This window comes from Poecilia latipinna, unplaced genomic scaffold (genome assembly GCF_001443285.1).
Source record: "Poecilia latipinna isolate Pla-1442-1.1 unplaced genomic scaffold, P_latipinna-1.0 Scaffold1493, whole genome shotgun sequence".
Taxonomy (NCBI): Eukaryota; Metazoa; Chordata; class Actinopteri; order Cyprinodontiformes; family Poeciliidae; genus Poecilia; species Poecilia latipinna.
Window position 1 is genome coordinate 98626 of NW_015114109.1, and position 14053 is coordinate 112678.

General features: G+C 41.9%; 1 protein-coding gene across 2 annotated transcripts in view; it reads left to right on the top strand.

The window, feature by feature from the left end:
• The first annotated feature begins 13207 nt into the window (after positions 1-13207).
• The window catches only part of kndc1 (kinase non-catalytic C-lobe domain containing 1), a 45617-nt gene continuing 44771 nt past the window's right edge, over positions 13208-14053 (top strand). For both annotated transcript variants that reach the window (XM_015057805.1, XM_015057806.1), the window contains exon 1: positions 13208-13927. In XM_015057805.1, coding sequence (XP_014913291.1) covers positions 13823-13927 — 105 coding nt within the window. In that variant the 5' untranslated portion in view covers positions 13208-13822. The remainder of the gene's footprint in view (positions 13928-14053) is intronic.

A 14053-nucleotide genomic window follows, 5' to 3' on the forward strand; every position in this document is an offset into this window, starting at 1 on the left:
TATCAGCTCAAATATAAATATACTGGCCCACTAATATTTGGTTGAAGATCCCTTAGGTTTGATAATCACTCCTAGCATAAAGCTGACTGTACAATGGATCTTCCTATCAGAAGAAATTCATTAAAAATTACCTGCCACATTATTAATAGTCACTAAAATTTCATTGGGTTTAGGTCAGAATTATTGCAGAAGCTTGAAATTATCATTATTTATTGGTTTTCGATCCAGTTTAGATGTGTTTGGCAAATTTTTATGCTGTTTAGCTCCATAATTTGTTAAAGTCTCAACTGTCTGGTTGTCCATCCGACAAGAGTTGGAACCTTTGGAGGAAGTTCTTGACTCAATCAAACCCTGATGGTACCATCGTATCAGAGTTGTTACCGTCTTCCAGGTTTAAAAGCTTCACCTTGTCTGTTCATTTTGGCTTCACTGTTGGCGTCTCCACTGGGGTTCCAGCAGCGTTCCATCTTTGGCAGACTTAAATCTTGTTGGTTTGGTTGGATGGCATACTTGGGCACATTTAGGTGTCCCAGTTTGTTTCTATTAATGCCTGGGTTCTCTGTCCTGCTGGTTTGTTGAGTCCCCCCCAAAAGAAGCACAGTAACAGAGCAGCCAAACTCGTCCCAACGGTCAGATGAGACATGACTGAGTCAATAACCCACCAAGTCAAGAGCTGCTTGGTGGAGTCAATGTGAAGCTTTTGAACCTAAGAACACAGCAACAATCATCACTTGAAATTTGAATACAGTGAATGTTCCAGCAGGACAAAGATCCAAAATACTCAGCAGCTCCTTTAACAAATCAAAAGCAGGATTAAGCTTCATTGTATCTTACAAAAGAAAAAAACAAAGTATTGTGTAATAATCTATTTTAACCCTGCAGAGCTCCACTTAATGCCTTTTTGGTTCTGCAACGACGACTTGAATTTTCTAAACGTCGCTCGTGTAAGATGCCATCCACTTGATTTGTGACAGTTCAGAGAATTTAAAGAGGCTATAAACACTTTGGAAACGATAAAACAGATTAGCATTAATTTACTAGAACTGCCTCTAAAAACCGTGATCTTCAGCCCTATGCGGTTTGATTGAAAGCCGGGTCAGTTCCAGGAAATCAAACCTTTAAAATGAGCCTCACCAATTCTGCCAAGAAGACTGAATATCCCACCAAAAGATTGCAAATGGCTCCAAAACGTGTTTCATGATTGGACAAAAGAATTTAGCCAAATATTAGTGGGGTTGCATGTATATATTTGAGCTTTTATGTTTAAATTTGACCATGTGTGGAGAGAAAAAACACAATTAAATCCAACCTGTGCGCCTGTTCTTGTTTGTCCTACGATGTAAAAAGGAACAGTTCAAATAAATCATTATAAAACCTATTTTAATATGACATTTATGCCTCACAATTACCACACGTAAACTTCTGACCTAAACTACATATCTTCTAATCGCGATGAGTAAAACAAGCCCAACATCTTACACATAGTAACTTTAGTCAGGGCGGACCAAGGCTGAAGTGTGGATCGTTCTGTTGTTACCAAGAAGGTCACATTCTCTTTGAAGAATCGCTGCTCTAAAGAGAAGGCAGACGTGTCTCAGCATTGATTCAGCAGCAGCTGTTTGTCATATGAATGATGACGCCTCAGACAAAACTAGTGACACATTGAGGCAAAAGACTAAAAATAAAAATGTCTCTAAGCAGCAAACCACATCAGCATGCACACTGTGTCTGAATCCCTCTGTGTGCTCCTGTGTCCTTGTACATATAGAATTGGTTTCTGATGAATTATTTTATATGAGATTAAAGATGTTTAAGAATAAAGTCTATATGTAAAGAAAGTTGGGGAAAAAATAATGACCTCTCAATGTTAATGCTCAGTATCTGAGTTTGAATATGTCCTGTTTGTTTTCAGATGGCCTTTATCTGTTCATAAAGTATGCAGACCAGCTACGTGTTGTGAGACTTTCATATCAGAAACAGACATGCACAACACCTCTCCCTTTACACTATAAATCAGAATGCAATTGAAAAGTTAATTTATTATTTCAGTTTACTTCTTCTAATTTTATGGTTATTGATTAATGTCAATGAAAACCTGAAACTTACATCAAGTCAGACCAATAAAAAGGGATTTTTAATGAGGGCCTTCATGCAATCGGACAATTTTAAAGCTGCTGACTGGGAATTCATCAAGCAATTTCTAAAAAGTGGTTCAGGCACTAAAAGAATGGGAAAATTGAGTGGAAGGAAAAAGTGTGATAGAAAAATAGAAAGATAACCACTGCCTTGAGAGGATTATCGACCAGAGCACAATCAAGAATTAGGTTGAGATTCACAACTGGACCTGAGATGCTGCTTCTAGAGCCACCGCAACAGCAAAATCAAACCAGAGATAAGAAATGTCTTATCTGAGCTTAGGAGAAAAAGAACTTAACTGGTGCTTAATGAGTCAAAATTCTTGTAAATTTTCCATTGCAATTGGAAATCCAGCTTTTAGAGTCTGGAGGACGAGTGGAGGGGTGCAGTGTGAGGTTTCTTTGGCTTTGGGGCGCCGTGCCGCTTGCAGGTGGCGATCTAGCAGGAAATATTAGAGCTCTGCAGACGAGCCTTATCGAGATGCTGATGTCATTTTCCAGCAGGACTTGGCACTTGCCCACACCTCCAACAGTACCAGTGCTTGCTTTAATGGCCGTAGTATCACTGTGCTCGATTGGCCTGCACAGCGGCCTGAACTGAACCCCGTAGAGGATTTATGGTGGATTGGCAAGAGGAAGATCAGAGACGCTGCAGCCCAAAATGCAGATGAGCTGAAGGCTGCTTCCGAAGCAACCTGGGCTTCCTGAACTCCTCTGCAGAGCTGCGTATTTATTACCTCCGCCACACTGCACTGACACAGTAACTCCTGCAAAATGAGCCCCAAACTATTAGGAAGAGCAGATATTGTCCTTTATCTGGATTGTTTTTCAGAAGGCTGTTATTTCTGTGTTAAAAATCCCATTTTCCTATTTAGTGACTTTCCTATTTTGTAAGAAACACATTTTTTTGGTTTTCATTAGTGCTAAGCTTTAACCATCAAAATTAATAGAAATAAACACTTGAGCAATATCACTCAGTGTGGAATGAATAAATTAACATTTTAATGATATTCTCATTCATTAAGAGTCACCTGTACAACCACAGAAACGTGTTAAATACATTTTAAAAACAGGCTTCTAGACACTGGAGATTTGTAATTGTAACTAAAGTCAAACCTCTGCTGCAAAATGAAAATTGAGAGAGCGCTGTGCTGGTCAGCTTCCAAGTACATCGTGTGTATTTGCTGGTGGTGTGTTTTCGGAGCAGCCCGAGCTTTTTTGAGACGATGTGTTTATCACAGGCTGCCGTAGGCCGCCTCCTCTGAAGTCATCGTTAGCAGATGTACTGCCCTGACCGAGCGTCACGCTGGCTCACTAACAGCCCACCAGACAGCTGCTGGAAAACTCACCTGTGGTACTGTGACAAAAAACCTGAAGCCAGTTTTCACTTTTTTCTACACTGACACAGATACCCAATAAATGTATTTTTTCACCATGCAACAGATGAAAGCGTCTTTGGCTCAGCGTGGATGTATGTATGTGTGTTTAAAAGTAACAAAAGCAAAGGCCTGTTGCTCCCTTTCAGCTCCCTGTGCTCCGTTTCTGTCTGTAAGCAGCACAGTGGAAAGTAAGATGTCTCACAGTGGAGGGATCCAGACGATTGCAGCCTTGGGTAGTGGCTTCTTGGTGAGTGCATGTTAGCATGTTGTGCATCCACAGACCTTGTCTGTGCTTTTCCTCGTGTGCTCACATCCCAACGGCGATGAGACGGGGGGCGTCTTCTGTGTCTCACTAATCACACCCAGATTTGACAGGCTATGAAACGCCCCAGTTTAATATGCTGCTGGATTCTTATTTTTTATGCCCAGTGCCTCCCCATCATCAGATTATCCATCTGATCGAAAGCTGTGTGAAGTTTTAGACCGCAGCCCTCGCTGCTTGTCTACTGAGTAGATGCTGAGTAAACAAAAGCACCAAAAGGGTTTTTTTTTTTTTAGAAGGTAAGTTCACCAACTGTTATCTTAAGAAAACTAAAAACTTTACTGAAGTGATGTGATGGGAATTTATAAGTTGGTTTATCCACAAAAACAACAGCAGCTTAAAGAAAAATGTTGTTTCGCCATCTGCTGGGACGGCTGCTCTTTCATGCCCCCAGGTTTTGCAACATTCTGGCATCTTTCAGAAACAACCAGCCAGATTTTTAATAACACAAACACGTTACAGCCCAAAACCTCTACATAAGCCTACAGAAAGCCGTGCATTATTGTGAAGAAGAAAGGAAATGATATATGGTTGTTAAACATTTTATAAAGAAAATTCAGAAGTTTTGTTTGCACATGTGATTATTCTAATTTCCCTAAATAAAATCCAGTCTTAATTTCCTTTTACTGTCACCCAGAAAATAGTTAACTACCCATTTTTAAGTGTCCCTTCATTATGGAGAGAACTGAATGTCTCCATTCTGCAGGACAAAGTGTTCATTTATTTGTTTCTTAATAAAAAATGTGATGTTTTCAGTATTATAAAGCCTAAAAATATTCATCCTGAGTTCTTTAATTTCACATCAAAACCCTTTTGTATCTATTATATGTTTCAACTTCTTGGTTTCCAGCAGTCAAGAGGGTTTATGGCTCCAGACGGACAGAAACGGCTCTTCGACCTGAAAAGTTTCCTGCCTGCTGACCCGCCCTGACTGTCTGGGCAGAGAGAGAATCCATCAGAGAATCAGCCGAGAGGCCCGTGTTTACAAGTTCTGTAGAGATCCACAGCTCAGCAGGGACAACCTGTTAACACGGCGACAATTTATGGTGTAGTCCACAAAATCTGGCCTTTTATGGAGTAGTGGCAACAGGAGAGTCACTGCTACAAGGAAGCCTTAAGAAGGCAACAAACCATGTAGGGGACACAAAACATCTGGAAGGAATCAAAACCAAACTAATGACGCCGCTCCTCTAAGGCTGTTCACTTCCTGCTGGTTTTAGACGAGTTTCAGCTCCAACAACTGATTCAGATGACCCAACTACGTCTTCAATACCACAACGTTCTGCAAAGGCCTGCTGGTGTGTCGAACCAGGAACTGGAGAACTAAAATACTCAGGAATGACTGTGCACCAATGCCAGTAAAACATGGCAGCGGCTGCATCATGCTGTGGAGAGGATTTCCTCCAACCAGGTCAGTAAAAGAGTTGATTTGAATAAACTGCTCAGAGGGCAGGAATTCACCTTCTAGCTGGAACACAGCTTCAAACATACAGTGAGATGGCCAAGTCAAAGTCCAGGTCTAATTTCAAACGAGAATCTGTGGTAAGAACACAGGCGTCCAGAGGAGTTCTCCATCCAGGCCTGCTGGGCTTCTTGTTGCAAACAAAGGTTCTGGTCTGTAGATCTGCAGACATACTCATCCACTGAGAGCTCGTTCAATAACTGACTCCAAACCGTCCAGATTTTATAGAAAACTTGGTGAACATCTTATCTCTTCCACTTCATAATTATGTTCTACTTTACGTTGATCTATATCTCAGGATTCCAGAAAATACATAGAAGTTTGTGGTTGAAACATGACAAAATGTGAAAAGGGTGTGAATGCTTCTGAGAGGTGCAGCGTTGGTGTTTATAAAACGGTTAAATGTGACGTTTATTTAGCCCCGTAAAGACGACAAACGGTGTTGAATCTTCCTTACAAAAACCCTTCACTTGATGAAGGCTGGGATTGTTGTTCCCATCTCTGATCTCCCACATCCCATGTCATCCTGACTCCATATGCCTCTGGCTCCCTCACACTCCTCCCTCTCCTCATGTGTTAAGTAGTTCTGTCTCCCATCAATAACCCAGCCTGCTCCTCCGGCTCCGATCTTGGCAGACAAGACTTGTGACAGAGGGCTGTGATCGTCATGCTAATCCTGTCCTTGACTTAAATAACATGCTCGAGACTCGCAGGGTGGGAGAGCAGAGAGGACGGGGCGGGTGGCGGTGTGTGTGTGTGTGTGTGTGGGTGTGGGTGTGTGTGTGTGTGTGTGTGTGGGTGTGGGTGTGTGTGTGTGTGTGTGTGTGCAGGAGGTGAAGGCAGGATTGGAATTTGAGGCTCAGTGGATGAAGGAAGACGAGGGAGGAAGGTTTGGAAGATCAAAGAGAAAGAGAGGAAAGAAAGAGGTGGCAAAGCTGCTTATGAGATATCATCATTTAATTTCTAGAAAGCAGTTTTTCTTGTGTGTGTGTGTGTGTATCCAAACCTGCTGCAGGATCTGAATGCATCACCAGTTTAACACCATCATAACATTTACTGAGGAAATGACAACAGTTTGATTAAAGCAGGGTGTCGACTCCACTATCCTGCACACGGTAGGAACAATGATTCGGTGTTATTTGGTGATGAATCAACTGTGAAGCCTGTTGATTTGTCACAGTTTGTCAGTCGAGGTTGTAAATTGTTTCAAACATCCAAACAGGATTTTTATTTAGTATTTTTTTGGTTTATTTGATCAGGAAAGCCGTGTTGGGCCCCAGTGTGTCACCCCAGGCAGGAGATGCATTCCAGCCCGTTAATAACTCTCAGCAGCTCCTAAGAATCCTTCCTCTACAGCAGAGAGTAATGAACAAGTCTGCTAACCCGTTTCTCCTCACTCAGCCCCGTTCTTCACCTCCCTCTGCCTTTCTGTCAACACACCTGGTGTCTGTTGTGTGACAATCTGAAGGCAGGTTCCTGCTTCTGAAAGAACAACTTGACGTTTCAGTGAGTGACATGCCGAATATTCCCTTTAACTTGTTTTCCCGTGACAACCATGCTGCGCTGCTGAATTACTCCATGCATCAAATCACTGGCAAAAATTGTAAAATGATGACAAAGACTATGAGTCAAGCTAGTGTGATTATTACTGAGCTCCTTGTCTCTAAGTCGTGTTCTGGGTTTGGTGAGAGCAATCAGCATCTAATCTGTGTTGTTTCATGTGTTTGCTCTCCTTCCTTCCCCACCAGCCTTTTTTTGTGTGTTATTTATATCTTCTGCTGATGGTGATGCAACATTGTACAACAGGAAGAGTGCAAAGAATCACGTGACGGTTTTAACCCATCAATCTGGCAGATTAGCCGAAGAGGCCGTCACTCCACCGGGTTACATAACGACACCCAGCCGGGTGAGGAGAGGTGAGGCATGTTTCTGTCCATGCCTCCCCACTGATCCTCCCAACTTCAGGGAAGAGAGAGAACGGGAAAGCTGGGTGGCGGGTGGCAAAGGACCAGGAGACAGGAAGCAGAGCTGAGTGTGTTGAGGGAGGGAGAGGAGTAAAAGCAGCAGATTATGCTGAGCAAGTCTGTTGTTATGGCTTGTTAAACCCCACATGGCTGCTGATAACCGTCCACCTCTGCTGGCTTATTCTCTGCACTGAAGACATTTTTGTCAATGTTTTCTTAAATTTGGAGTAATTGTTATATTAGTCTCCTTCTGTCCATTGACTTCTGCTATCTGACATTAGTTCTGGTCTGCCGGGTCCAACCAGTGAGACGCGTCCAGAAGACCTTCAAAGTTACATGATCTGCCCAGGAAGCTTCAAGGTCTAAAGGTGCAACATTTTACTTAAATGGAGGAACAAATGTGGATATATTTTAGGGCGCCTCAAGGTCACTTCTTGTTTGTGTGACATGAGACATTTAAAATGAATCAGACAAAAGAGAAAAGTATGGAAGCCAACAGCAGACCTTCTCTACATGTAACTTTCTCCAGACGATTTTCCCAGGATAACTAGTTTATTTCTCGTTTTCTCAAAAAAGACATTTAATTTCCTGATGGTTTTCTCAAGATGATTGGTGTGTGTGTGTGTGTGTGTGTGTGTGTGTGTGTGTGTGTGTGTGTGTGTGTGGGTGCCGTTGTGGGACACACACACACCAATAATTTTGTGAACTCGAAAAGACAAAGCTTCGTTTTTCAGGATTCAATTGTTATTTCAACAAAACCATTTGGAAAAAGTATATGTGGAAAGTGGGAAATTAGCTTGAGGAGACTACTGGGGAATGAACTTGTTATCTCGAGAAAACCACAGTAAAAAGAGCAGAAAACATCCATCCACTTCTGTAAGGAACAAGAACTGTGGACATGTTTGGATGGAGCTTTGGCACAAGGATTATTTCTATCTCTGAAGCCGCAACATTAATCTCTTCAAACAATTATACGCATGTACAAACACAATGGAAATCTGTTTCCATCAAATAACTTTGGAAGAAGATGGATTCTGTGTCCCAAATGTGTTGTCATGTGAAATAAGTGTAAAAGCAAAAAACAGAAGAAGGTGGAAAGACATTGTCATGTTAGACTTCAGCATCATACAGGAGCTGAAAGAGAGAAGGAGCCAAAACTCAAAAAGCGAAATTACCATCGATAAAATCACACAGAGTTACAAACATTACATTTTGAAGGCAAATCCTGTGATCTGATGAAGCCAAAATGTAAATGTTTGATCATAATGACCACCATAATAACTAGAGGAAACGCTTGAAATCCTGCGAACCTCATGCCAACTCAGAAGGATGAGAACGGCATTATCATTGTTTCATACAGGAACGACTGATCGATGGCAGTAAGAAGAAAGAAAATACTGAAGCAACGTCTCCTCACATTAACCTGCAGCTGAAGTTTGGGCACAAATAAATTGTCCAGTGAAAATGTTGGCCAGAGATGAACAGATGTATCCGAGCTACTGCTGAGGAAGGAAATCCAAAACTTCATAATCTCACAAAGATCATTTCAAATGGCACAATTCAAATTTATCCACAGAGGGGCATCCTTTACAGTGACGTTTCTGAATCAATGTTCACGTATTAATTTTAGGTTATAATAATAAGAGTCAATCTTTCTCCCACTGCAGAAGCCATCTGTATCCAATGAGGCATAAGAGAAATATTCAGAAATAGTAAATGTGACAACCGTGTATCAGGCATTTTTGCTCTCTCCAACATGATACTGTCCCCCTGCAGGAGTGAGTCATAATTAATCAAACTTTTTCCATCAAAAGCATTGAAGAACGTTGAAAAGAATGTCTTCTAAATTGTTTGAAAAATCTCATTGTGTTTTTCTCATGGTTCTCGTCGTCCTTTTTGGTATTATTTTCCTTTCTCTCGTGTTTTAAGCAGTATTTTATTTTAATTTTCCGCTTTCCATTTTTCCTATATGCTAATGAACTTGGAAAGTGACTGTTCATGTATATCCAGCTGTTAATGCTTGGTAGTCATTCAGTTGCTATGATACATCTGTTCATTTGCAGTATTCTGCAACATCACATGGTGTAGTCCTAATGCTTTCCAAAGCAGAGGGAGTTTTATCAAATATTATGGTCTTAATTTACAGTCAGTTCAGAAAGTGGGACTTTCCAAAGTCTAACAGCTGTCTGAGAACAAAATCCAATTTAAAACTCTGCATTCCCTTTAGGTTGAGTTCAGAGTCTGCTCTTGGAAAATCAGCCTGTCACCACTTTTCTTTGTTTCTACCAGATGAGCTGTGGGAGTCTCAGGCTGCAAATGAACACTTGACTTTGAAAAGGCTTTAGAAATATGGTCAAATGTGCAGGAGTGAGCTCTGACATGTGGGACTATTTACAGAACTCCTCGGTTTTCCTCTGTGAGGTGGGGCAAGCCATGACAAAAAACTACTGCTGTTCAACATGTGAACCAACAGTGATGTAAAGCGATTTGATGTACAAGGTGAGTAGCTTTAAGTCCATCCATCCATTTTCTTAGTGGGGAGGGGTGATGGTGCCTCTCCAGCTAACGTTCCAGGTGAGAGGTGGGGTCACCCTGGACGGGTTGCCAGTCTGTCACAGGGCAACACAGAGACACACAACCACGCACACACACCTAGGGGCAATTTGGAGAAACCAATTGACCAGTCATGTTTTTGGACCCATGCATGCACAGGGAGAACATCCAAACTCCATGCAGAAAGACCAGGGCCAGGAATCAAACCCAGAACCTTCTTCCTGCAAAGCAACAGCTCTACCGACTGTGCCACTGTGCAGCCTAGCTTTAAGTCACACTTTAAAAAAGAAGAAAGAAAAGAAAAGGAAATAAGAAATCCAGCAGGAGCTTTCCTGGCAGATTTCTGCTCTGGTTCTGCTCACTATCCAGGGACGCCATCTAGTGTTTAAAAGCAGGAACTTATTCTAATAAAGAAGACACCCGCCTTTATGACTGACATCTGGAGGAAGACAGGTTAATAGGTTAATGCATCAGCTGGTTCATGAGTGAGTTTACTACGTACCTCTGGACTGGACTGGCAACCAGGGGAAGTTATTAAATACAGGACGCTTCTATCATATTGGCTTTCCCAAATACTTATTGTTAGCCTGCTTTAAATTACCTATAGATGTAAAATAACAATATGTCAGCAGCAAGATAAAACAGTGATGAAGGACTAAATCAAGTGTGAAAATATTTTTCCCTTTTTTTTCTTACATCATAAGAAAAACAATATTGTACAGTTCTTAAAAGTAGCATAATCGGATCAAAGAAACGTGTGACTGAGATTCTAAGACGTAGATATTTCTACAAAGAAAACAGCAACATGTTTTTTACAAGAAATTAAAATATTGTGCTAATATCAGCAGGGATGTAAATACTGAAAAAGTTTGTTGGGAGCCGTGATGGTTATAAATTCAATCAAGTGCTGGGAGGGAAGATTTGCAGTATTCAGGACGCTAGCTGCCCCTTCCTGCTCAGCTGGGCATATTTTTCTGATTTTCATCTCATTAACAATGAGCAGGGTGATTGAACTCCACCTCAAGCGCATGTGAAAACAGAACATGACTTTGCTTCCTTTCTTTCTGTGACTGGGGCGTCTATAAGGTGGTTTTCTTCCTTTAGCTCTCAACTCTCTCTGCAGCAGCTCAGCAAGCACTGAGTCTGTGCCGTTCCACCGTTTTCTCTGCTAGGCCTGATGAATATGCATCCCCTCCTTCCCTCTTGGCTTTCACGCCTGCATGTTTCTTCATACTCACAAAGACTCAGAGCACATTGCAGACGTTTGCACAACAAACATTCAGAAATCCTGCAGATGCATTGGCTGGAACGTCTTCCTGATGAAGAAAATGCCCCCAGTTTGGTTGTAATTTTATAATCCTACAACTTTAGCATCGTATGCTCAGACTCAAAGCATTTTGTGAGAGATTGTAAATATTTTTGAACATTTTGCTTCTTTTTACCTTGAACAAAAATGTTTCTGTGGATTAAGTTGTTCTCTATCCAGTGTGACTGAGGTTTAGATATATTGTGTTGAAGGTAAAATTTTTTGTCCTCAGATGTTCAAACCTGGCAGAGGCAGACCCCAAAAGGTTTGTAACAAATGTGCTCTAAACAGAAACGTGCAAGACATTTTTCAGATTTAAACTAAGAAAATGTGATCGTTTTCATTCACTTTTAACTGTTTTCCCGTTGTGACGTGACAAAATAAGAACAACATCCTCTTCTTCATCCTTATTGCATGAATGGTCTTGGACGTTGTAACTTTGTCAAGCATTTTCCATCAACTAGAGCAGCACAAAGAGGCGTATCTAATTTCTCTGGAACCCGTTCCCTGTAGTTTTGTCTCTTACTCTGCCACATCAGTAAGAAAGAAAAAACTCCATGACAAAAGCATTCAATAAAAACTCTCCTTCATTAGCTTCAACTAGTGCTTCACCTTCAGAGATTCAGATGCTCATGGCAACAAGAAGCTCTCTGGTATTTGTAGATTAGCAGATAATCCATGTGAAGAATAAACACCTTTCAAATCTGTCCCTCTCTTGGCTACTTCAAGCTGCCAACAAAAATCAAAACACGCTGCTTTGTTCTCAGTAATAAGTCATTGAGGGGATACTCTAAAGTGTCTGTATGATCACGATAATTGTCTGGCTGCTAAAGGCAAAGTACTGACTGCTTTAATCTCAACATGACAAGACTGAGCAGTCAACAAATCCAGCTGTGGCTCCGCAGTGCATGTTCAGAGACGGCGGCCGCAGCGCCGCTGTGACTGCAGCCTCGTTCGCCCATCACCAACCTGAGCGCCACTGGACCCCAAATGGGTTCTCTGTTATTTATTACACAGAACAAGCTGATACTTGAACTGAGCAAGCAATCACGATGGATCAGGAAGGCCTGAAATTCTGCTGAAACATGCACAATTTGCACAAAAATAAGCATAGATCCAGGTATGAAGAAAATACTGCAAGTCTAGGATGAAGACTGTTGACAGGTAAGATAAATGACATGGACTGTGGCACCTTTCAGAAAGTGAGATATATTAGGCAGCAAGTGAACTCTTTGTAAAGCTGATGTCTCAAAAAAAGGGTAAAGCATAAGAATTTGAACAAGTTTGACAAGAACCAGATTGAAATGACCAGACAACTGGGTCAGAGTATCTAGAAATGTACAGCTTTTGCACTGTGTTCCTGATCTGCTGCTGTCAGGATCCATCAGAAGAGGTCAAAGGTGGAACAAACAGCAGAAGTGATGGGCGGATTGTGAGGTCTGAGTCAACAGGTGAGCTCACCTGAGCCAAACTGCTGAATAAATTAGTGCTAGTTCTAAAAAAAATAATTATCAGAGTATAGAGTTTGAATCAGAGTTTGCTGAGACCGGTCAGTGGAACAAGATGGTTTGGTCTGATGAATCGTGTGTGTCATTTATCACAGGTACACATAATGCACCACTGATCTCATTTTAATGGATCAGTGTTTGCTGTGGCCTCTTTCAGCATGGTGGTGGAATAGAAGCGTTTGAGCTCTTGACTTGGCCTCCAAATATTCCAGATTTTTCAATCCAGTGGGGAATCTGTGGGATTTGCAGGACAAACATGTCCAATCCATGGAGGAGACACATCACAGACCGAGGGTCAGCGACCGACCAGACAGTTCTGCGTTGGTGAGCCACAAGAGAAGCAACTTCCTGAACAAAACTTTAACATTTCTGAGTTTCAAAAGTTTAATATTTTAAACTTTTGAAATTCAGAAACTTCAAGATTAATCTCAGAAGTTTTCCAGAATATTCTTGTTTCTAAAAGATCCACAAAAGCAATGCAACTCTGAAACAAAACATGGACATTTCCACGTTTTTTTTATTGTCAGATAAAACTTCCTAATAAATATCAACCAAACAAAAACATCCGTGGACTTTAGGGGAACTATGGTTAAGTAGAAAGTCCGTAGTGTTTTACATGTAAATGATATGAGCAGTGAAAAAAACAACAACATAAATGCGCATATTAATCAAACAACACCCCAAGCAGAGCATGATCACAGGGATAAGTGGAGATAATGTGGACTAAGTGATAAATATGAGTCACTCAAACTGGAGGCTACTGTGAGCGGGGGCGAAGAGCCAACTGTGGCATCCAGGCAGAAGCGTCCTCCACTCCGCCTCCTCTGGCTCCTGCACAGGCAGGGGAAGATCCATCCGAGGCTCAGGATGAAACAGAACGGTTCGCCTCGATTCTGAGGAGGTGCTGCAGCCGTGACAGCCTCAGAGTCCGGCTAGCGCCCCCACCACCGGCTGCAGCAGCAGCGCGCTGCAGGCGCACAGAGCGGACGCATTGCTGCTCTTCACGTCTTTCTGGGGCTGCTCATTTGGACGCCAGCGTCCCACAGAGACAGTCGACCGGCAGCGGGTGTCCGAGCTCCCTCTCAGAGGATGGTGCTGTCCTGAGAGCTCAGACATGCCATCTGTCTCTGCTGGAAACGTCGCTGTCTGGGCTGCGATTCGCTGCGCTCCCTGAGGGAATCAAAGTTGGTGCAATGGAGACTTCCGGGAGTGATGCTGGCGTCACATACTTGGAGAAAGCTGATGAGAGAGATGGATATTATGATCTGGAGCATCTCCCTCCACTGCTGGAAGATGAGGTGAGGTTGTGGATTTTACTGGAATTGGTTTTTAAGGTGTGATAAAATAAAATAAAAAGTACGTATGATAGATACATCATGGATAAGTTAATTTATTCCAGCGTTTTAATTCACTAAGTGAAACTC